A 15,608-nucleotide genomic window follows, 5' to 3' on the forward strand; every position below is an offset into this window, starting at 1 on the left:
CTTGTCGTCAGGGCAGACACGAGAATGGGGGACGTCTTCAGGGCAGACACGAGCGTGGACAGTCGTCGGGGCAGACAAGGGCATGGACAGTCGTGTCTTTGAAAGCTGTATTATTGCTATAAAAGGTAGATTGGTAATGAAACCGGGTTTTTTATGACACACTCGCCGCACGTCGATCTAATGAGTGCACAAGACGAGCCAAGTGTGCGTCTGCGGCGAGAGGGTGCACACGCACTGTAATGCGTCAGCCATAGGCCCGCGCGCGACCTCCTCCGGTTATGTGAAAGTTGAATCGGAATGCGCAATAGGTCGCCTCCTGTCACGCTGTGTTGGAGTGGGAACGGAATTCGTGTGTTGTGGTTTGGCCTTAACTATAGCCGCTAGATAAAGTAGTCCGTGGCTTGACTTCAGCACACTAATGCGACGTAGTGCCGCAATGAGCAGCATCATAGAGCGTGGAATTTTCGGTTTTGTTGAAAATGGACAGCGCAGGCTCAAAGACGCGAAACGAGGAATATGAAAATGTATCAAGAATGAGTCCCATGAACCTTTTTCAACATTATTTTTAATGAATAATTTTTATTCGGCTTTCCCTGCCGGTTTACACAGCGGGTCATCTTGAGTCGCATCATTGCACCCAGCTGATCGGTTACGAGATTGCGTGGGACCTCGTATCACACTGGCCACCAAAAGATGTGGGAATGCCTGGATCCAATACAAACTCAAAAGTGTTTACAGGTGTATCATAAGAAACAACAAAACGCGCGTCACCACTTACGCGTATAGTGCATAGACAGTAGGCACTCAGTGCACCGCGAGAAATTATGCAATGCAACTGACTACCGACTCACAATGTGTCGTAGCACCACAGGAGACCCTCCGACACTGTCCATGGCCGGCGCGGCCGGGGCGCCCTCACCGAACAGCCTGGCCTGACAGGCCGGTCGTATCCACCAACAACATAGGTTCAGACTTGGCAGACCTCTCAGGCGCGAAGAAACGTTCATGTAACCGGCGCGTTCAGTGTTTTTTTTTTTATGAGAGCGCATACCAGCCGTAATCATTCGTTTTGATCGCGCGCAGAAAGTGAGCCGAAGCAGTCAGATGCTCCGCGGACAATCAAAGACCAACCAGGAGCGGAATACCAAAGCACAAGCTTTTTCAGCGTCAGGAAACGGTGCATTTAAGATCACCAGCACACGCACGTGAGCAGAAAAGTCGGTTCAGAAAGGTTCGCTGGGGGCGGTGTCAGTGAGAGGTGTGTTCTGCCCTTCACCTACCATCGCGACGTTCTTGCGGTTGGTCTCACCCGCGGGAACCGAAACCTCTTTTGAAGATCATTTTTTATGGCTGTACTCGCAAACGTCTCTGGCGTGTATAGCGAGCAATGCGCCCTTGCGACAGCGCCGCAGTTCGTCGCCGACACTTTCTTGAAGTGATCAGGGCATTTATACTCAATCCTCTCAGGCGCCTCAAATGTCGACGGCTAGGGTACGGCAGCAAATACCGCAACCAGGGCACAAGATGTCCCAGGTGCGACGGGGCCCCTCATGAGGGGTCGGGGGGAGGTCATGACCCCTCATGAGGGGCCTGTGTGCACATTCGCCGCCAAAATGTCTCAGCTGTGGGGGTGCTGACCACAGCGCCAGCTCTTCCCAGCGCCCGAACTGGAAAACAAAGAAATTGCTCCACCGGTTTGACGAATCGACGGGTTTGAACATTTGTGCGGCATATCGGTAACCAGGGCACAAAGCGAGTGGAGAGTGGTATGCTTTGATGGGTAGTTAAGTGGGCAATAACGTGGCGTAAGATGCGATGCACTTTGTGTACCCGCACTACGTTCCACGTGCACACTAGCTGTGACGATACACTTTGCTGATGTGGTCACTTCTTTTGTCTTATGTCACATTTTCGCACACAAAGCATGTAGCCACATGGGACTGGTAGGCCGCGATAAGGAATTAAAAGGCCAGTCGTATGTTTCCACGTGTGCGCACGCAGGGGTTACGCGTCACCTCTATACGCTCTGTAAAGATTGAACTTTGTATTTTTGACAGGATTTAAGTTGTGTGACACCTCGCAGCACCGAGGGCACGGAGGAACCGGGGACTGGCATGCGCTGATAGGGAATCGAACAGACAGTCACGCTGCATACATCATTATGCCAACCTGCTGCGACATGGCATGATAGGGAATCGAACAGGCAGTCACGCTGCATACATCATCATGCCAGCCTGCTGCGACATGGCTTGTGTGTCGTGCGTGCGCGAGCCAGCAAGATCGATTTGGCCGCTACCAGCCGTTTTTTCACATTTCGCGCCATATCTCGGCAACCAAGACAGCTGCAGATGCGAATCCAACTGGAAAACATAGCTCATTTTAATAGGTTTTCTAGCTTAGCGCAGCGAAGAACGTGTACAAACATTTGTCACGCCCTGAGGAAATGTGCCCCGCTTACCATTAAGGTAGGAATGCAGATTTTGTCAAAACCAATTGAACACTTTTGTTTTTGCTTTTGTTATACTCTTAATCTGGCTCACGGGATATCAAGGGGCACTCATGTAGCTGGATGCCCAAGGTGGATCCAGGATTGCAAAGGGTTTCATGTTAATGGGATCTTATGATCGGATCGGAATGGGATCGGACACCAATATGCATTTTTGGTCCTAGGCACATGTCTGGGGGGGGGAGGGGTAATGAGTCCCTTAGCATATCTGATACCACATCTTGATAGGTCTGATTTCAAGGTCTATAAATCTTGTCTCACGTCATCATGGAATAGACGAGGAAGCACTTTTGCATTCCTTGAAAACATGGTTAAGCTGTTCTCCAACTATTTCCGAAAAGGTCAGTCTCTCCCTCTTCCTCAGTACGCCAGTAAATTTATAAGCAGTTGGCCGAATACCAGGCAATCAACCAATCGATAACATCCAGCGATAGAACGCCACCGCGTTGACGATTTTAGTGAAATGGAGATGAAGAGTTGGGCTCCGTGGATAATTGTGAATTTCTCGTTCTCATGTTTACTACCAAGCCGTTGGTGTTTGCCGCACCAGGATCTACAAATATTGTCTTTAAGGCTTGTGACGAGCACAACGTGAAATCTGCTAGAAGTATGATTGGCGAACGCCGGATGTTATAGATTATATATGTATGTCATGTATGCATGCATACATGTACACATATGTATACATATATATATATATAGAGAGAGAGAGAGAGAGAGAGAGAGAGAGAGAGAGAGAGAGAGAGAGAGAGAGAGAGAGAAAGAGAGAGAGAGAGAGAGAGAGGGAGGGAGAGAGAGAGAGAGAGAGAGAGAGAGAGAGAGAGAGAGAGAGAGAGAGAGAGAGAGAGAGAGAGAGAGAGAGAGAGAGAGAGAGAGAGAGAGAGAGAGAGAGAGAGAGAGAGAGAGAGAGTCTATTTATATTTCATCAGTCTCTGCTGCATTTGTTTGCTATTCGAATTAAGTTATTCGTTCTTACGGAAGTCAAATATCAGTTCGCTGATGAAAATTTTTCATTTCTCTAAGAACGCTAACGTTTTAAGGACATTCATTCTCCATTTCCATAGCAACGGAGAACAGTTCGACACAAAGCAGAGAACGAGTAATACGAAGTACGACACCTTCTCGACGGGACTTCAATTCACAGAGAACCCAAACAAATGTCAAATTAAGGAACAAAAAACCACGCTTTTTCAGCCATTTTCACTCGCTGACAAACTTAAGACATTGGTCACTCTCTTGTTTGATTGAAGAGGGTCGGAGAAATGCCTGACCTAAGCTGCTCGTTTAGGTCAGACGTTTTTGTTCTCTGATGAGAATGGACGCCAGGATCTGTAGATGGAGTTTGTTTGGGCACTATTTCAGGATCCATGTGTCCTCAGTTGTGTCAGAGCAACGGAATTTTGTGCTGCGAGCTTTACGCATGTGCCGGCCTAGTATCCATGCGTCGCGATAGAGATATCGCCATTCCAATACTGGTCGAGTTGCCGAGCCGGTAGTCCCCGTACGGCCATTTCGATTCATAAACTTTATTGGTGCACTATAGCTGGTTTTGATCTGACAAGTTGTTTGCCATTACAAGGGTCAATTAAATTATATAAAAGGAGGCAGTTATCTGGCTTTTGTAGTGATTGGGTAACAAGTCCTATTTCGGTGTTGAAATCGGTTGATGTGATGTTTGTCCTGATGATATTCTATAAAACTTGTTCAGCTACCCTGCCTGACGACATGTGGTTTCTATAACAAAGCTGGTGGTCTTTATCTTACATTTTCGGGTTTCGACGACTAATGAAAAACCTGGTATTGGTCCAACTGCCTTGTTAGAACAGCTGCTATTTACGAGCAGTTGCTCGCACCTCTCAAGTTCGTGGGCGCTGCTGGTGCTGGACCAGCTGCACAAATTTTTGAGGGCATGTCGTGCACGCGAACTGATGACGGATGTGCCACATCGCTGTTGGGTTTCACTGGTCGCGCTTATACATCTATCAGCATGGCACATAGGTTCGCGGTACATTTTCTTCACAAAAAATTCTTATTCGCATCCACATCACTGTCAAAAAATGGTTGTCGCTGTTGACATTAGGGATCAACAACACCCAACACTGATTTCCACGACCTAAATGTTTCAAACACTTACTACATCACGCAATACTCCTAAAACGTAATGCGTCCTAATTTCGAGACATTCCGCCGAAACTACCCGCGCATGGTTCATAGTGTTGCATGAACACCGGACATCACACTCCTGCCAGGCTGAGTATGACGACTGACGCCTGGGCGGCTCCGAGGCTCCACCGGCCGTGCCTGGCGGGCTCGTGACTGGACGTGCCCGGGTGGCGTGCGCTGCTGGTCGGCTGGAGCGGACGGGGCTCAAACACGCTGGTTGGCTTGACTGGCTGCAAGTCTGGCGTGCACTGCAGTCTCCGTGCGGAGTGAGCACAACTCGGTCTAAGCTTATTGTTATTGTTATTGCGAATATTGGCGAAATCCAGCGAGTGTCTATTCTAACGCCGTGTCAGTACACACCACATAGATGAAAAAAGAGCTCTCAGCACCTGCAAACCTTGTGAGCCATCGATGTGAGTGAGCTGTGTCACCGTGTCTGCGGTATGACTGACGTACCGGAGTCCTGTACGGCGGCGGACCCGACGTCCCACTGCCTTGGCCTGGCTCGTCGGCGCCGTTACATGTGCCAGCTGTGGGCCTGCTGCGCTGCCGGCGATGGGCGGTGCCTCAGCGGCGGGACGCTGACCTCCGACGGTCGCGACGGATGCGCCGGCGGATGTGGCAGCTGGACGGTGTGAGCGGACTCGATTGAGCGGGTTTCGGGTGCGCTGATGGGCTTAGCTGACTGTTTCCTCGACCGGATGTTGCCCCTTTAGTGAGAAAGGATGCGGCAACTCCATTCGAACCACTCAACGAGACACGCGGCTTCGTCACCGTCGTTGTCGTCCGTTGCTGGTGTGGCCGGTACCGACGAACGCATGGCGCGACTGGAGTTCAGGTGTGTGGGCGCCTGACGCTGGTGATGAAGGGCGCTGATGTCCAGCAAACGTCCACATCTCGTTCGTCTGGTGTTAGCTGTGACGTTGATACCTTGAAATCCGTCGAGCACGATACCGCTCCGACATGCGCGTCGGCGATATGGGGATGAAGGGGAGCGGGACCCATTCGTTACGAAGCCAACGCCACCGCCGTCTTCATCAGTTCACTGGTGCCGGGGCTGGTGCGTTGTGTTCGCTTGGCGCCACTGGACTCAACGTGTATGAAGTGCCACGAGTCTGGCACGCTGGTGTTAACTGCGCCGCTGCGCCCATCCTCCTGTTGACGGGCGCGTGGAGCCGCGGAGGCGTGGATAAAGATTAAGGAGGCGCGGAGGCGTGGATAAAGATTAAGGAGCCGCGGAGGCATGGATAAAGATTAAGGAGCCGCGGAGGCGTGGATAAAGATTAGGGAGGCGCGGAGGCGTGGATAAAGATTGAGGAGCCGCGGGGGCGTGGATAAAGATTAAGGAGCCGCGGAGGCGTGGATAAAGATTAAGGAGCCGCGGAGGCGTGGATAAAGATTAAGGAGCCGCGGAGGCGTGGATAAAGATTAAGGAGGCATGGGCCGTGGCGCAGCCAGGATTTTCTTAGAGGGGGGAGGAGCTCGGCGAGAACACGTCACGCCAATTTTGAGCCGTCTGTCAGCAGCTATCTGTGGTGAAAAAGGAGAATGCGGGCCCAAGGGAGGGACACCATCCCCCGCTCCCTCTGCTTGGCCGCGCCCCCGGGCGTGGGCAGTCGTGGATGACGGAGGCCCACGGTGGTACGCTTGCCGCTCACAGTGCTGCAGGAGCTGCATCTCGTTAACGGCGTCGAGGTACCTGAACAGCGCAGCGTGCTAGGTCTAAGAAAGACGGATACGCCACTATTTCGGTTCCCGATGCTTTACTCTTACAGCGGAGGGGCATCCCGCCAACCACTTCATGACGCATAGACGGGACCACGTAACTGTGAACGGCTGGGGGTCTCAGCAGCCATCTTGGGACAAATGCACCGGACTGTGTTCAGTCTGCTGCGGCCGAGGTGCTTTGTAACGCATGGGCTGCACTGTATATGGAGCATGTAGGGATCACAGCGGAAGCAGTGTGGTACGTGGTCTCGGTCCTTTTGGGGTCAGAGAGGGATTCGTTTGAAGTGTCATACGGCATGCCTGCCTTTTTCAGTGCGTCGATACAAAAGTATGCCACAGCTCATCTAATTGCCAACGTTTTGATAGTTTTCTGGTTTTTTTTCGGTTTTGAATGGTGTCCCTACTAGGTACTTGCGGGAGGCGCCATGCACTGGACCTCGGATCCCACACCAGCCAGTTGGCGACGAACGGTTGCCCCCCCCCCCCCCCCCCCCCACACACAAACTATAGGCTAGATCCGCCCCTGCAGCAGACATGCGACTGATGGCGTAGTGCGATGCAGGACAGAATGACTGAATGTTGCTGTGGTTTTTTTTTGGTACTGCTCACAATAGTTTCTGATTATTTGTCTTAGATAACTGAGTAGAAATGTATGTATTTGGAGCTTCCACAAAGCGGGCTTTTCAGCTTCCACGTCGACTCTCGTGCAATAGTCACAGTACATAAAACAGATAAGGCAGATGAAGTCGGCACACTACACAGCAAAATTTATTTCGCCTATTGACGGATAGAAGGTCAAGATTGCCTATAAAGGTCGCGTTGCTCGCGACTGCTGACACTCGCACGTCCGCAGGTATTAAGTTCCGTTCGCTGGATGCGCGAAACGTAAAGGGACAGCGCCCAAACCCAGTCCAGAGACACGCGGCAGCTGCAGCAGCTCGACGAACGTTGCTCGAGTGGTACAAGAGGACACATCAGAGCAGTTCTGACTACGTTGTGTCATTGTTAGGTTTGCATTTTGAGAGAGCGGAGCTGTTTCAAATGGACAGGGGTGCCATAAGACGCACTGCCAGGTGGTCTTAACGAAGCTTTAGAGGGGAATGGTTTGTTAGTCCGGAATCGAAATGGCGGAGGTTTTTAAGGTAAGGGTAACGTTTTTAACATTCACTCATTGGCATTCATTACTTTTGTAAAGTCCACATTTTGACCGGTGAAGGCATTTCCGCAAATGCACAACAAACATGCGAACAATTGTAGCCCAGTTCAGTTCCCTCTCCGCTATTTGTTGAAGCATTTTAACCAAATGTTTTTAATATGCCACCCCATATAACGGCGTCGCATCTACCAAGGGTTTGGACTTTGGGGCGCCATGAGCACATGGCCGCCAACCTTCCTTATTCATCCCATTCACTTCCAAGACACTGTCGTCACCAAGCAAGCCAGCATCTGAGCACTGTGCGGGTTACCAGAGTTCAGCACCGTCAGGGTTCCCACAGCGCGGTCCTGTGAGGATTAACAGAGCGCGGTTCGTGCCGGTGTTCAGCGGTCTGATCTCTCCTCCACCTTGATGAGGACAGGATCGTAGCCGGGGCTCGGCTCCGCCTCGCCTTCCTTCACCGGTCGCACGCCGGTCGGCGGCGCGATCGTGTAGCGACGCAGGAGGTGCGCCAGCACAAACTTACACTCCACCATGGCTAGCCGCAGGCCCATGCAGGCGCGCGGCCCCAGGCCAAACGGCATCCAGCTGTACTGGCCGAGCTGGCGGCCCTGCTCGCCCAGCCAACGGTCGGGCAGGAACCGCTCCGGCTCCGGGAACAGCTCCGGGTCGAAGTGGAACGGGCGCAGCGGCACGAGCACGGCCGTGCCGGCGGGAATGCGCAGGCCGTCGTACTCCCAGTCACGCGTGCAGACCCGGAAGTGACGCGTGATCAGGCTGGAGAGGCGCAGCGCCTCCTGCACGACGGCCTCCAGCAGCGGCAGCTGCTGCAGCGCTTCGTAGCTCAGCTCGCCGGCGCCGTCCACCTCCTCCACCGCGCGGCTCAATACGTCAGGATGGCGCACCAGGTGGAATGCCGCCAGGGCCAGCGTGGTGCCGGTGGTGTCGTACGCGGCCATCAGCAGCTCGGCACCCTGCAGCAGCAGGACATCCTCTGTGATGCCCAGCCGCCGGAACTCGGGCGTCGGCACCCTGTTGTCGATGGCGTCTGTGATGGCGCTGACGAGGTCGGTGTTTGTGACGCCGTCCGCCCGTCGCTGCTTGATGGAACGGCGCAGCAGCTGCACCAGGTAGCGCAGAGCCGGTTGCAAGAGGCGTGCGCCTCGCCAGTTGAAGTAGGCCGGAAACGCCAGCAGCACGCCCTCCAGCCAGCTGCTCGGAATGAACAGCGGACCGAAAGCCGTCGCCGCCTTCACGAACGTGCTGCTCTTATCGTCGAGGTTAGGAATTTTCATGCTGAAGGAGAAGCGCGCACTGATGTCAAGAACCAGCGGGCCAAACAGGTCATCCTTGATCTGCAGCTGCGGTCCGCTGCGCAGCTTGGTGTCCACTCTCAGGAACGCATCTTCAAGGCACTCGTTCATGGTGGGCATCATGGCCTTGATCTTGGTACCCGAGGTCATGGCCGGCGCCAGTATGGAGCGCACCACCTTCCAGCGCTCCCCCTGCAGGAAGTCGAGCATGTCGCGGGCGATGTCAAACTCGAACAGCAGGGGTCGGTCCGTGAAGTGGTCAAAGTCCGTGATCAGCACGCGCTTGGCCAGCTCGAGGTCGCCGATGAAGATCTGCGGCATCATGCCCTCGTACTGGCCCCACACTCGGCCGAAGCGGCGGGCATTAGCCACGTCTTCCCCGCCGTCCGCGGCCACCAGGGAGCCGACGAAGGGGTACGGCTTGATGGTAGGGATGCCAAGCCGCTCCAACGTACCGTGCGTGCGTGTGAAATACTTGTACAGCAGGAAGAGAAGCAGGACCAGCAGCGCCAGCAGCAGCATGGCGGACCCCATTGCGCTGGGTCGGACGCAGCGCTGGCTTCGAGCGCACTGTCAGCGTCGGTCCCGCCGGCCGAGGCGAGACAGCCGCCAAAGGTCGCCACCAGAGGCGGACCCAGGGCTGCGGGCAGGGGCGTTCACGTCTGTCGTCTGTTCCGGGCGGGGACGGCTGCCCGCTGATGTGGCAAGCACTGTCTTAGCCAATCCACATTCTGCGTGATGCACTGCGATGATTGTGCCCGCGACCTTAGTCGGTATCAACTGACTGAGAGCAGATCCAGCCCACAGTGACAGGTTAGCCGACGCACTTCCAAAATGCGTGGTCAATCACACGCACAAATTTAAGGATACGGAAAACTGACCGAGCTGAACAACGGTAAGGCTGCTGATAAGCTCGGAGAACGTGAAATAAAAAATCGGATATCCGTGCTATCAGTCTACAGTGCTGAGTTCATAGGTATAAGTAGTGCCAACAGTGGCGCAGACGAAGGGAGGGGGCCATGGATCTTCAGCTCCCATCTTCAGGAAGGTTCAAGCACAGCTTTCACCTCGATAGTGCTGAATATAATTCCAGAACCCGATGATCAGCAAGACTATTTTGGTTTTAATCTCATGGGCACTCGTATGGACAGTAGCATGTGCAGTCCAACAGACGCGGTTCAGCAACAATGGTGGTGGATATCCGAGTGACGATGTGTGGTAAGCACCTGAATCAATTGTTAAAGGCAACAGGGCAAAACAACATTGATAGCTCATTTATCCGGTGGGCACGGTGCATGTCAGCCTGTAAAGGGTCTGTTGGTCGGTTTCCAGAGCGTAGGTACCGTAAATGGGGCTGGGACCCGCTCATACCCCCCCCCCCCCCCCCGTTGCAAGACGCGGTAACACCTCTCCCCGTCATCAATTGCAGCTGCGCCCTTCTGGAGCACCACTCCCACACGCAAATAGTTTCAGTCCCAGTCCCACGCGCTGCACTGGGTAGGGGAGGCGAAAAACATCATAAAGCATTTTAATCAAGCTTGGCTCAGATCAAGATAGAAAAACTGAAAATCCTAACTCCTTTCAGAGTTAGACTGTGCAGATGACATCCGAGCCTACCTTTTTCGGCACGCTCATCATATATTTATATTTTTCTTTGCCAGTTTTTTCTTTGCGTGTTTTACCAATTCTGTAAGGTTTTCCCCCTACAGCAAGAAACTCATTGAAGGCAAATACACTGCAGCGTTTTTGGGCACGTCATTTTCAGCATAACAGGGGTGACGTTACGTCCTGGCTGCCACGGCGGCAGCTTTGTACCGCGGCCGGCCAAGGTCAGAGCGCTGGGCGGATGCTATTGCTACGCCAGATGGCCACATCACGTGACCCGGCCCAGGATCTGCTGAGTCAGCTCCCCCCCCCCCCCCCTCCTCCCGGCGACAGGCGCGCCGCTGTGCACGTGCAAGTCACCTGGGTGTGGGGTTCGGCAGAGCCCAGGCCACGCTGCTGCACGCGTGCCTACACTTCAGAAGATTGGTCGTAATGGTCCTCTGCAGGCTGGTGGGATTAAAAAGCCCGCGATCTTGCTACCAAGTCAGAATTGCATGAAAACTAGGATGGTCAGTAACGAAACCCATGGAATGCTATCATGTCTATATGGTCTATTGCAGGCAAATATTTTATGTGAACTCTTCATGACATGAAACTACACGCCTTTCGGTGGGCACCAAATGGACCCTATCAATGGGAGGAAAGGTGCGAAATGAACCTGCAAAATTAAGTGCGGGCGGGAAATCGCACATTTACTGAGTTCAATAAAAAAAACTGCACACCTGTTCGCGGTGGTTGCAACCGCGTTCATACCATGTCATTGTGGGGCGCTATAAGGCGGCAATGTAAATTGGCCAGCGGTTAACATCACCATGTTTGTTTATCCTGACGGCACATAAGTGGATGGGGTCGACTGGCGCGTGCCATAACGCTCACTTAGTATACGGCAGCACAGAAAAATGCCTATGAATTTTAGTGCAATACTAAATTTTGGTATATTATAAAGAAAAACACTTCTCAAAATACCGTGCGTGAAGAGTTCGACTGTGTGCATTCAATAGCCTGATTCGGGACTAGCAGCCTCCACTGCAGTACACATTTCAAGTCAAGGCATCGATTTACGTCCTAACAGGGTATCACTCAATGATGCCCAGAGGTCCCTCAAAGCTTTGCAAAGCTCCGGGGCCCGATTTGACATACTTCTTCCGTGAGCGGCGGGCCAGACCGTGCCTGCACAATATCATTGCGGAGGACTTTCGGTCAGCGACGAATTCTGTCATTGTCCGACTTCACTTTTGTCCTTGATTTGACCCCCGACGGCACTCACGGGGGGCTCAGTGTGGACCGCCAGCGCGTGAGTGATGACGAGCATTCGGCGGCCCAGGACAAAGGTTTCCAATCGCGCGAAGACTGCGACCCTCCGCATTCGATGGCGATGCCCCAGTGCCATCAGCTGCACTGCAGCTCGCTTGTCCGGTCAGTTAATCGGTCAGTTAATTAATCCATCTTAATCAATTTATCAAGTAAATTAATCCATTCTAATTGGTCCACCTGTTGCCGGAGCATCACTCACTTGTGCGTGGCCGCAGGTGCGGCCACGTGTGCCAAATGTGCGGCCACGTGTGCCAAGTGTGCGGCGAGAGCGATCATTTGCATACGATATCATTGTGAGGGCACTATCGACCGGCTTTGAAAATCGGCCTTCGGCAGGCATCGCCTTTTTTGTTCTTACCCACGCTTGACTCATTGCTATATACAGCTGGAAGCGTGATGAACATGATACGGCGACCCAGTAAAAATGTTTATGATGGTGCGTGGTTGCGCCAAGAGTGCGGCACTGTGTGTTTAAAAGCGCTGCTGTATGGTTGTCGCCTGCTTCTTTTACATATTGGTCCGATAAAGGCATCCATTTTATTTGGTTGAACGTAAGAAAGAGCATCACTCTTCTTTCGATTTCCTCCACAGCCGTACTTTACAAAGTTACGGGATCCAACTAACTTAATCATCTTCATGGCAGTGGGCGCGATCGTGTGCACACAGTGTCAACGTGGGGAACACTATCGGGTGACACTATATGAATCGGAGATCAGCAGATATGATCTTTAATGTTCACATGGCACGGTACATGACGGCGCGAGCGCGGCCGGTCGGACCGCAGCGTGGTCGCCATGAGACGGTCGTCCAGGAAGCATACTCTGGGTGACGCGGGGAGAAAGCGATCCCGTACGTCCGTTAGGCTTGCTGTGGCTCCAATATCTTCTACTGCTATGCACTTTTCTGAGTATGGCAACCATATTATATGTGGTACGTATCACGCATAGAACGTGTAACGCGGATGTAGTGGATGCATGGGTACATGCGTAAATATACCATGCATGGATGTACGTACTCATGCATGCACGATTCACTTGAATCCAAACAGCGCATGACTCCATGCCGGCGGGCCGACCTCACTAGCGATTATCAGCCTTTGGATGCAGTCTTATATGCCTATTATTATGCGCCGCCAGTGCGACCGCGTGTACATGATGCCATCGGTGAGACGGCAATGTACATCTCCCGTCGGCTGCCATCACGCGTTTTCTTCTGATGAAGTCTGATATGATCCGCTGAAGGCGCATTAGTAAATGCGGGGGGGGGGGATATTATCTGGGCGGCCTGTACCATGGTAGCCAGCATAAGACAAAACTTGAAAAATACTTATAATCGCACGTGAAGAGTGGGGCCGTGTGCAATCGATAGCTCTACAGTGGTTTTATCCGCTGCCGCCGCAACACCGCTGTTCAACCAAGGGGTCTATGTTTTTTTGGTTGACCAGCTGATAGCGCAACACTCAATGTTGGCTGGCCGGCCGAAGCGGCTGTTTGCACAGTTACGGAGTCCAATCAATTGCTCATTCCTGTTCTCGGCGGGCGCGACCATGTGCAAACAATGTCATCGTGTGAGCTTTATCTGGCGGCAGTGTAAATCGGCTACCGCTCGACATCGCTTTTATTGTTCATGTGAGTATTTGGTAGCAAGAACTATATTCTTACCATCGCGCGCTATCGGATCGGAGTCGGGGGCATTGGTCGAGAGGCCGACAGGGGGAGTCTGAATCGCGCCTTCTGGTACTCTGCTAACAGAGCCTTTGCTCTGCTCTGCTAACAGAAAAGCTCCGCTAAGCTCTGCTAACAGAGCTTTGGTCCTCCGTGTACAAGTCGTCGAAAAGATGACTTTGCGAGGAAGTTTTGTCTATTTTGAGGAAAAAACGACTTTTCTTATGATGCTTCAGACTCAACTGTTTTGACAAAGTTTTCAAACAAGACGAGACACATAAAAGCAAAATACTACCCCGGTTGCTGGCCGGAAATAAAATTTGGTGGCGAATGACGAAATTGATGTTAAGAATGGCATTACAATCAAATTACCGGTTTTCGGATGAGACGTAAAATTTGTGCTCACGCTACGATTAACGATTCTAATTGGCAAAACAGCTTTTCACAACATGTCAATTTTCTGGCCAGCAACACCCTAAATGGAGAAGTGAATCTTTGAGCGAAACAGTGTGTTGCTCGACACCAGAAAATGCTCCTAATCAGGCAGACGATAAATCCAGCAGCATTAAAAACCAAACCTCTTTAAGGAGCGGTGGTGACGTGCAAAATGGGAGGAACAGGAAACGTTTCGATCTCTCTGAAGCCATGTTCACAAACGCTGGCGTCTCATCTAGCGCTGTGGGCGGTACGTGTTTGGGCTCTGGTGACGTCGGTACCGGTCTGACTGACGCCGGTCGGGCCGGGCAAACGAAACGGTGGGCTGGGGATGGATGTACGTCGGTCATAGGACGGATTTCTGGCGGCAGAAAGAAGTTAGAAGGGCGGAGGGGGTGAAACCGTGCTCTTGGTAACCTCTTCGCTGGCTAAATTTGTCACGATCCCGGTTTGAATTTTGACCAGGATTTGGAGCTTGAGCTCCCGGTAGCTCCCGACGAACAGCTCTGCGTTGCATGTCATGCATGGTTAGCTCAGAAGGCGAAACGACCGGTGTCTCAGTCCGAACAGGAGAGGGAAGAAGTGCTGGGTGCGAGTCAGAGTAACTGTAGAATCAAAATGTGAAGGATTCTTAGGAATGCCAAATGACAGATGGATGGCTTTAGGCTTTTGACAAAAGCAGCAGCCACTGCGCGGTTCTTAAAATTTTGGGTTTGAAGTGTAGCGTCCCACTCGGTTACGGATCTTACTTCGTTGCCAATCTGATGCGCTTAAGCGTCCACTAACTTGGGGGGGTGTTGTGCGCACGTCATCAAGTCGTGCAATCGAGAAGACACGGGCCGGTCAGTAGAAAGTGCGTAGCAAATCGCAAAAATGTTCAAGGAAGGTGCATGGTTTAAATTGCGAAGGTTGTGGACCAGTTGTTCCGCATGTCCACCTAATTCAAATTTGGTAACTTTTAAAGTAATGACACCCGGCCACGTTGTGAGTGCACATGCCCTTCGAATCTCCTGGGTAATAACTTTGATAAGGTAGGAACTATAACATAAAGGCACAAAAGAAGAAAACGAATGGATTGTTAAGTTCGCTACGTGGAAGGGGCCGCAGATTGATGTGTAGAAAGCATGACAGTTACAAAAGAACAAGTTACAAACACAGATTTGGGACTTACCAGAACAACGCTATCCCTAAATGTAGCGAAAAATCGGAGCCTGGGTATGGGTGCAAAGGCCAGTAGACGAAGTATGAATCTGGTTTATTGGTGTTCTGCTAACGGAGCGTCGGTGCAGAGGTCTGCCAAGAAAATGGGGCGGAGCTACCGGGCCGGCGCATGCGCGGCGCGCGGCCAAGGTACACTTCCGGTGCGTCTCGCACCCCACCCGGGCTTCTAACACCAGGGGCACGCTGAGCGACCACGAGTCACGCACCACAGCGCGAGGAGTACAACCAAGTCAGTCGTTACCGCTGTTATGGCCTCCTCTGCAGCACATTTGTCAGATGAAGGCGTCCATTTGTGTTTTTCTCTTCTGACAGCGCAGCACTCGATGTTGGCGGCCAGGCCGCAGATGTTGGCAGCGTTACGGAGTCCATCTTGCAATGCGAATTGGCGTACGCGGCGGGTGCGACCGTATGCTCAAGACGTCATACCATGGACACCAATGGGAGCACTTTCAGCCAGAAGTTAAGGTCGGTCATCGCTGGCATCACGATTTCTTAGGACCTAT

General features: G+C 52.3%; 1 protein-coding gene across 1 annotated transcript; it reads right to left on the reverse strand.

Moving 5' to 3' along the window:
* Positions 1-7,035: 7,035 nt before the first annotated feature.
* Positions 7,036-15,145, reverse strand: LOC119095862 (cytochrome P450 3A13). Its single transcript, XM_037218719.1, has 2 exons — positions 15,056-15,145; positions 7,036-9,506 (listed from the first exon to the last, which is right to left on the reverse strand). Exon 2 carries the CDS (start codon positions 9,398-9,400, stop codon positions 7,937-7,939), a length of 1,464 nt encoding a protein of 487 aa, XP_037074614.1. The 5' UTR covers positions 9,401-9,506; positions 15,056-15,145; the 3' UTR covers positions 7,036-7,936.
* Between the last annotated feature and the right edge of the window lie 463 nt (positions 15,146-15,608).

The sequence above is a fragment of the Pollicipes pollicipes genome, unplaced genomic scaffold (assembly GCF_011947565.3).
Source record: "Pollicipes pollicipes isolate AB1234 unplaced genomic scaffold, Ppol_2.1 Scaffold_4219;HRSCAF=4965_pilon_pilon_pilon, whole genome shotgun sequence".
In the NCBI taxonomy this organism is placed as follows: domain Eukaryota; kingdom Metazoa; phylum Arthropoda; class Thecostraca; order Pollicipedomorpha; family Pollicipedidae; genus Pollicipes; species Pollicipes pollicipes.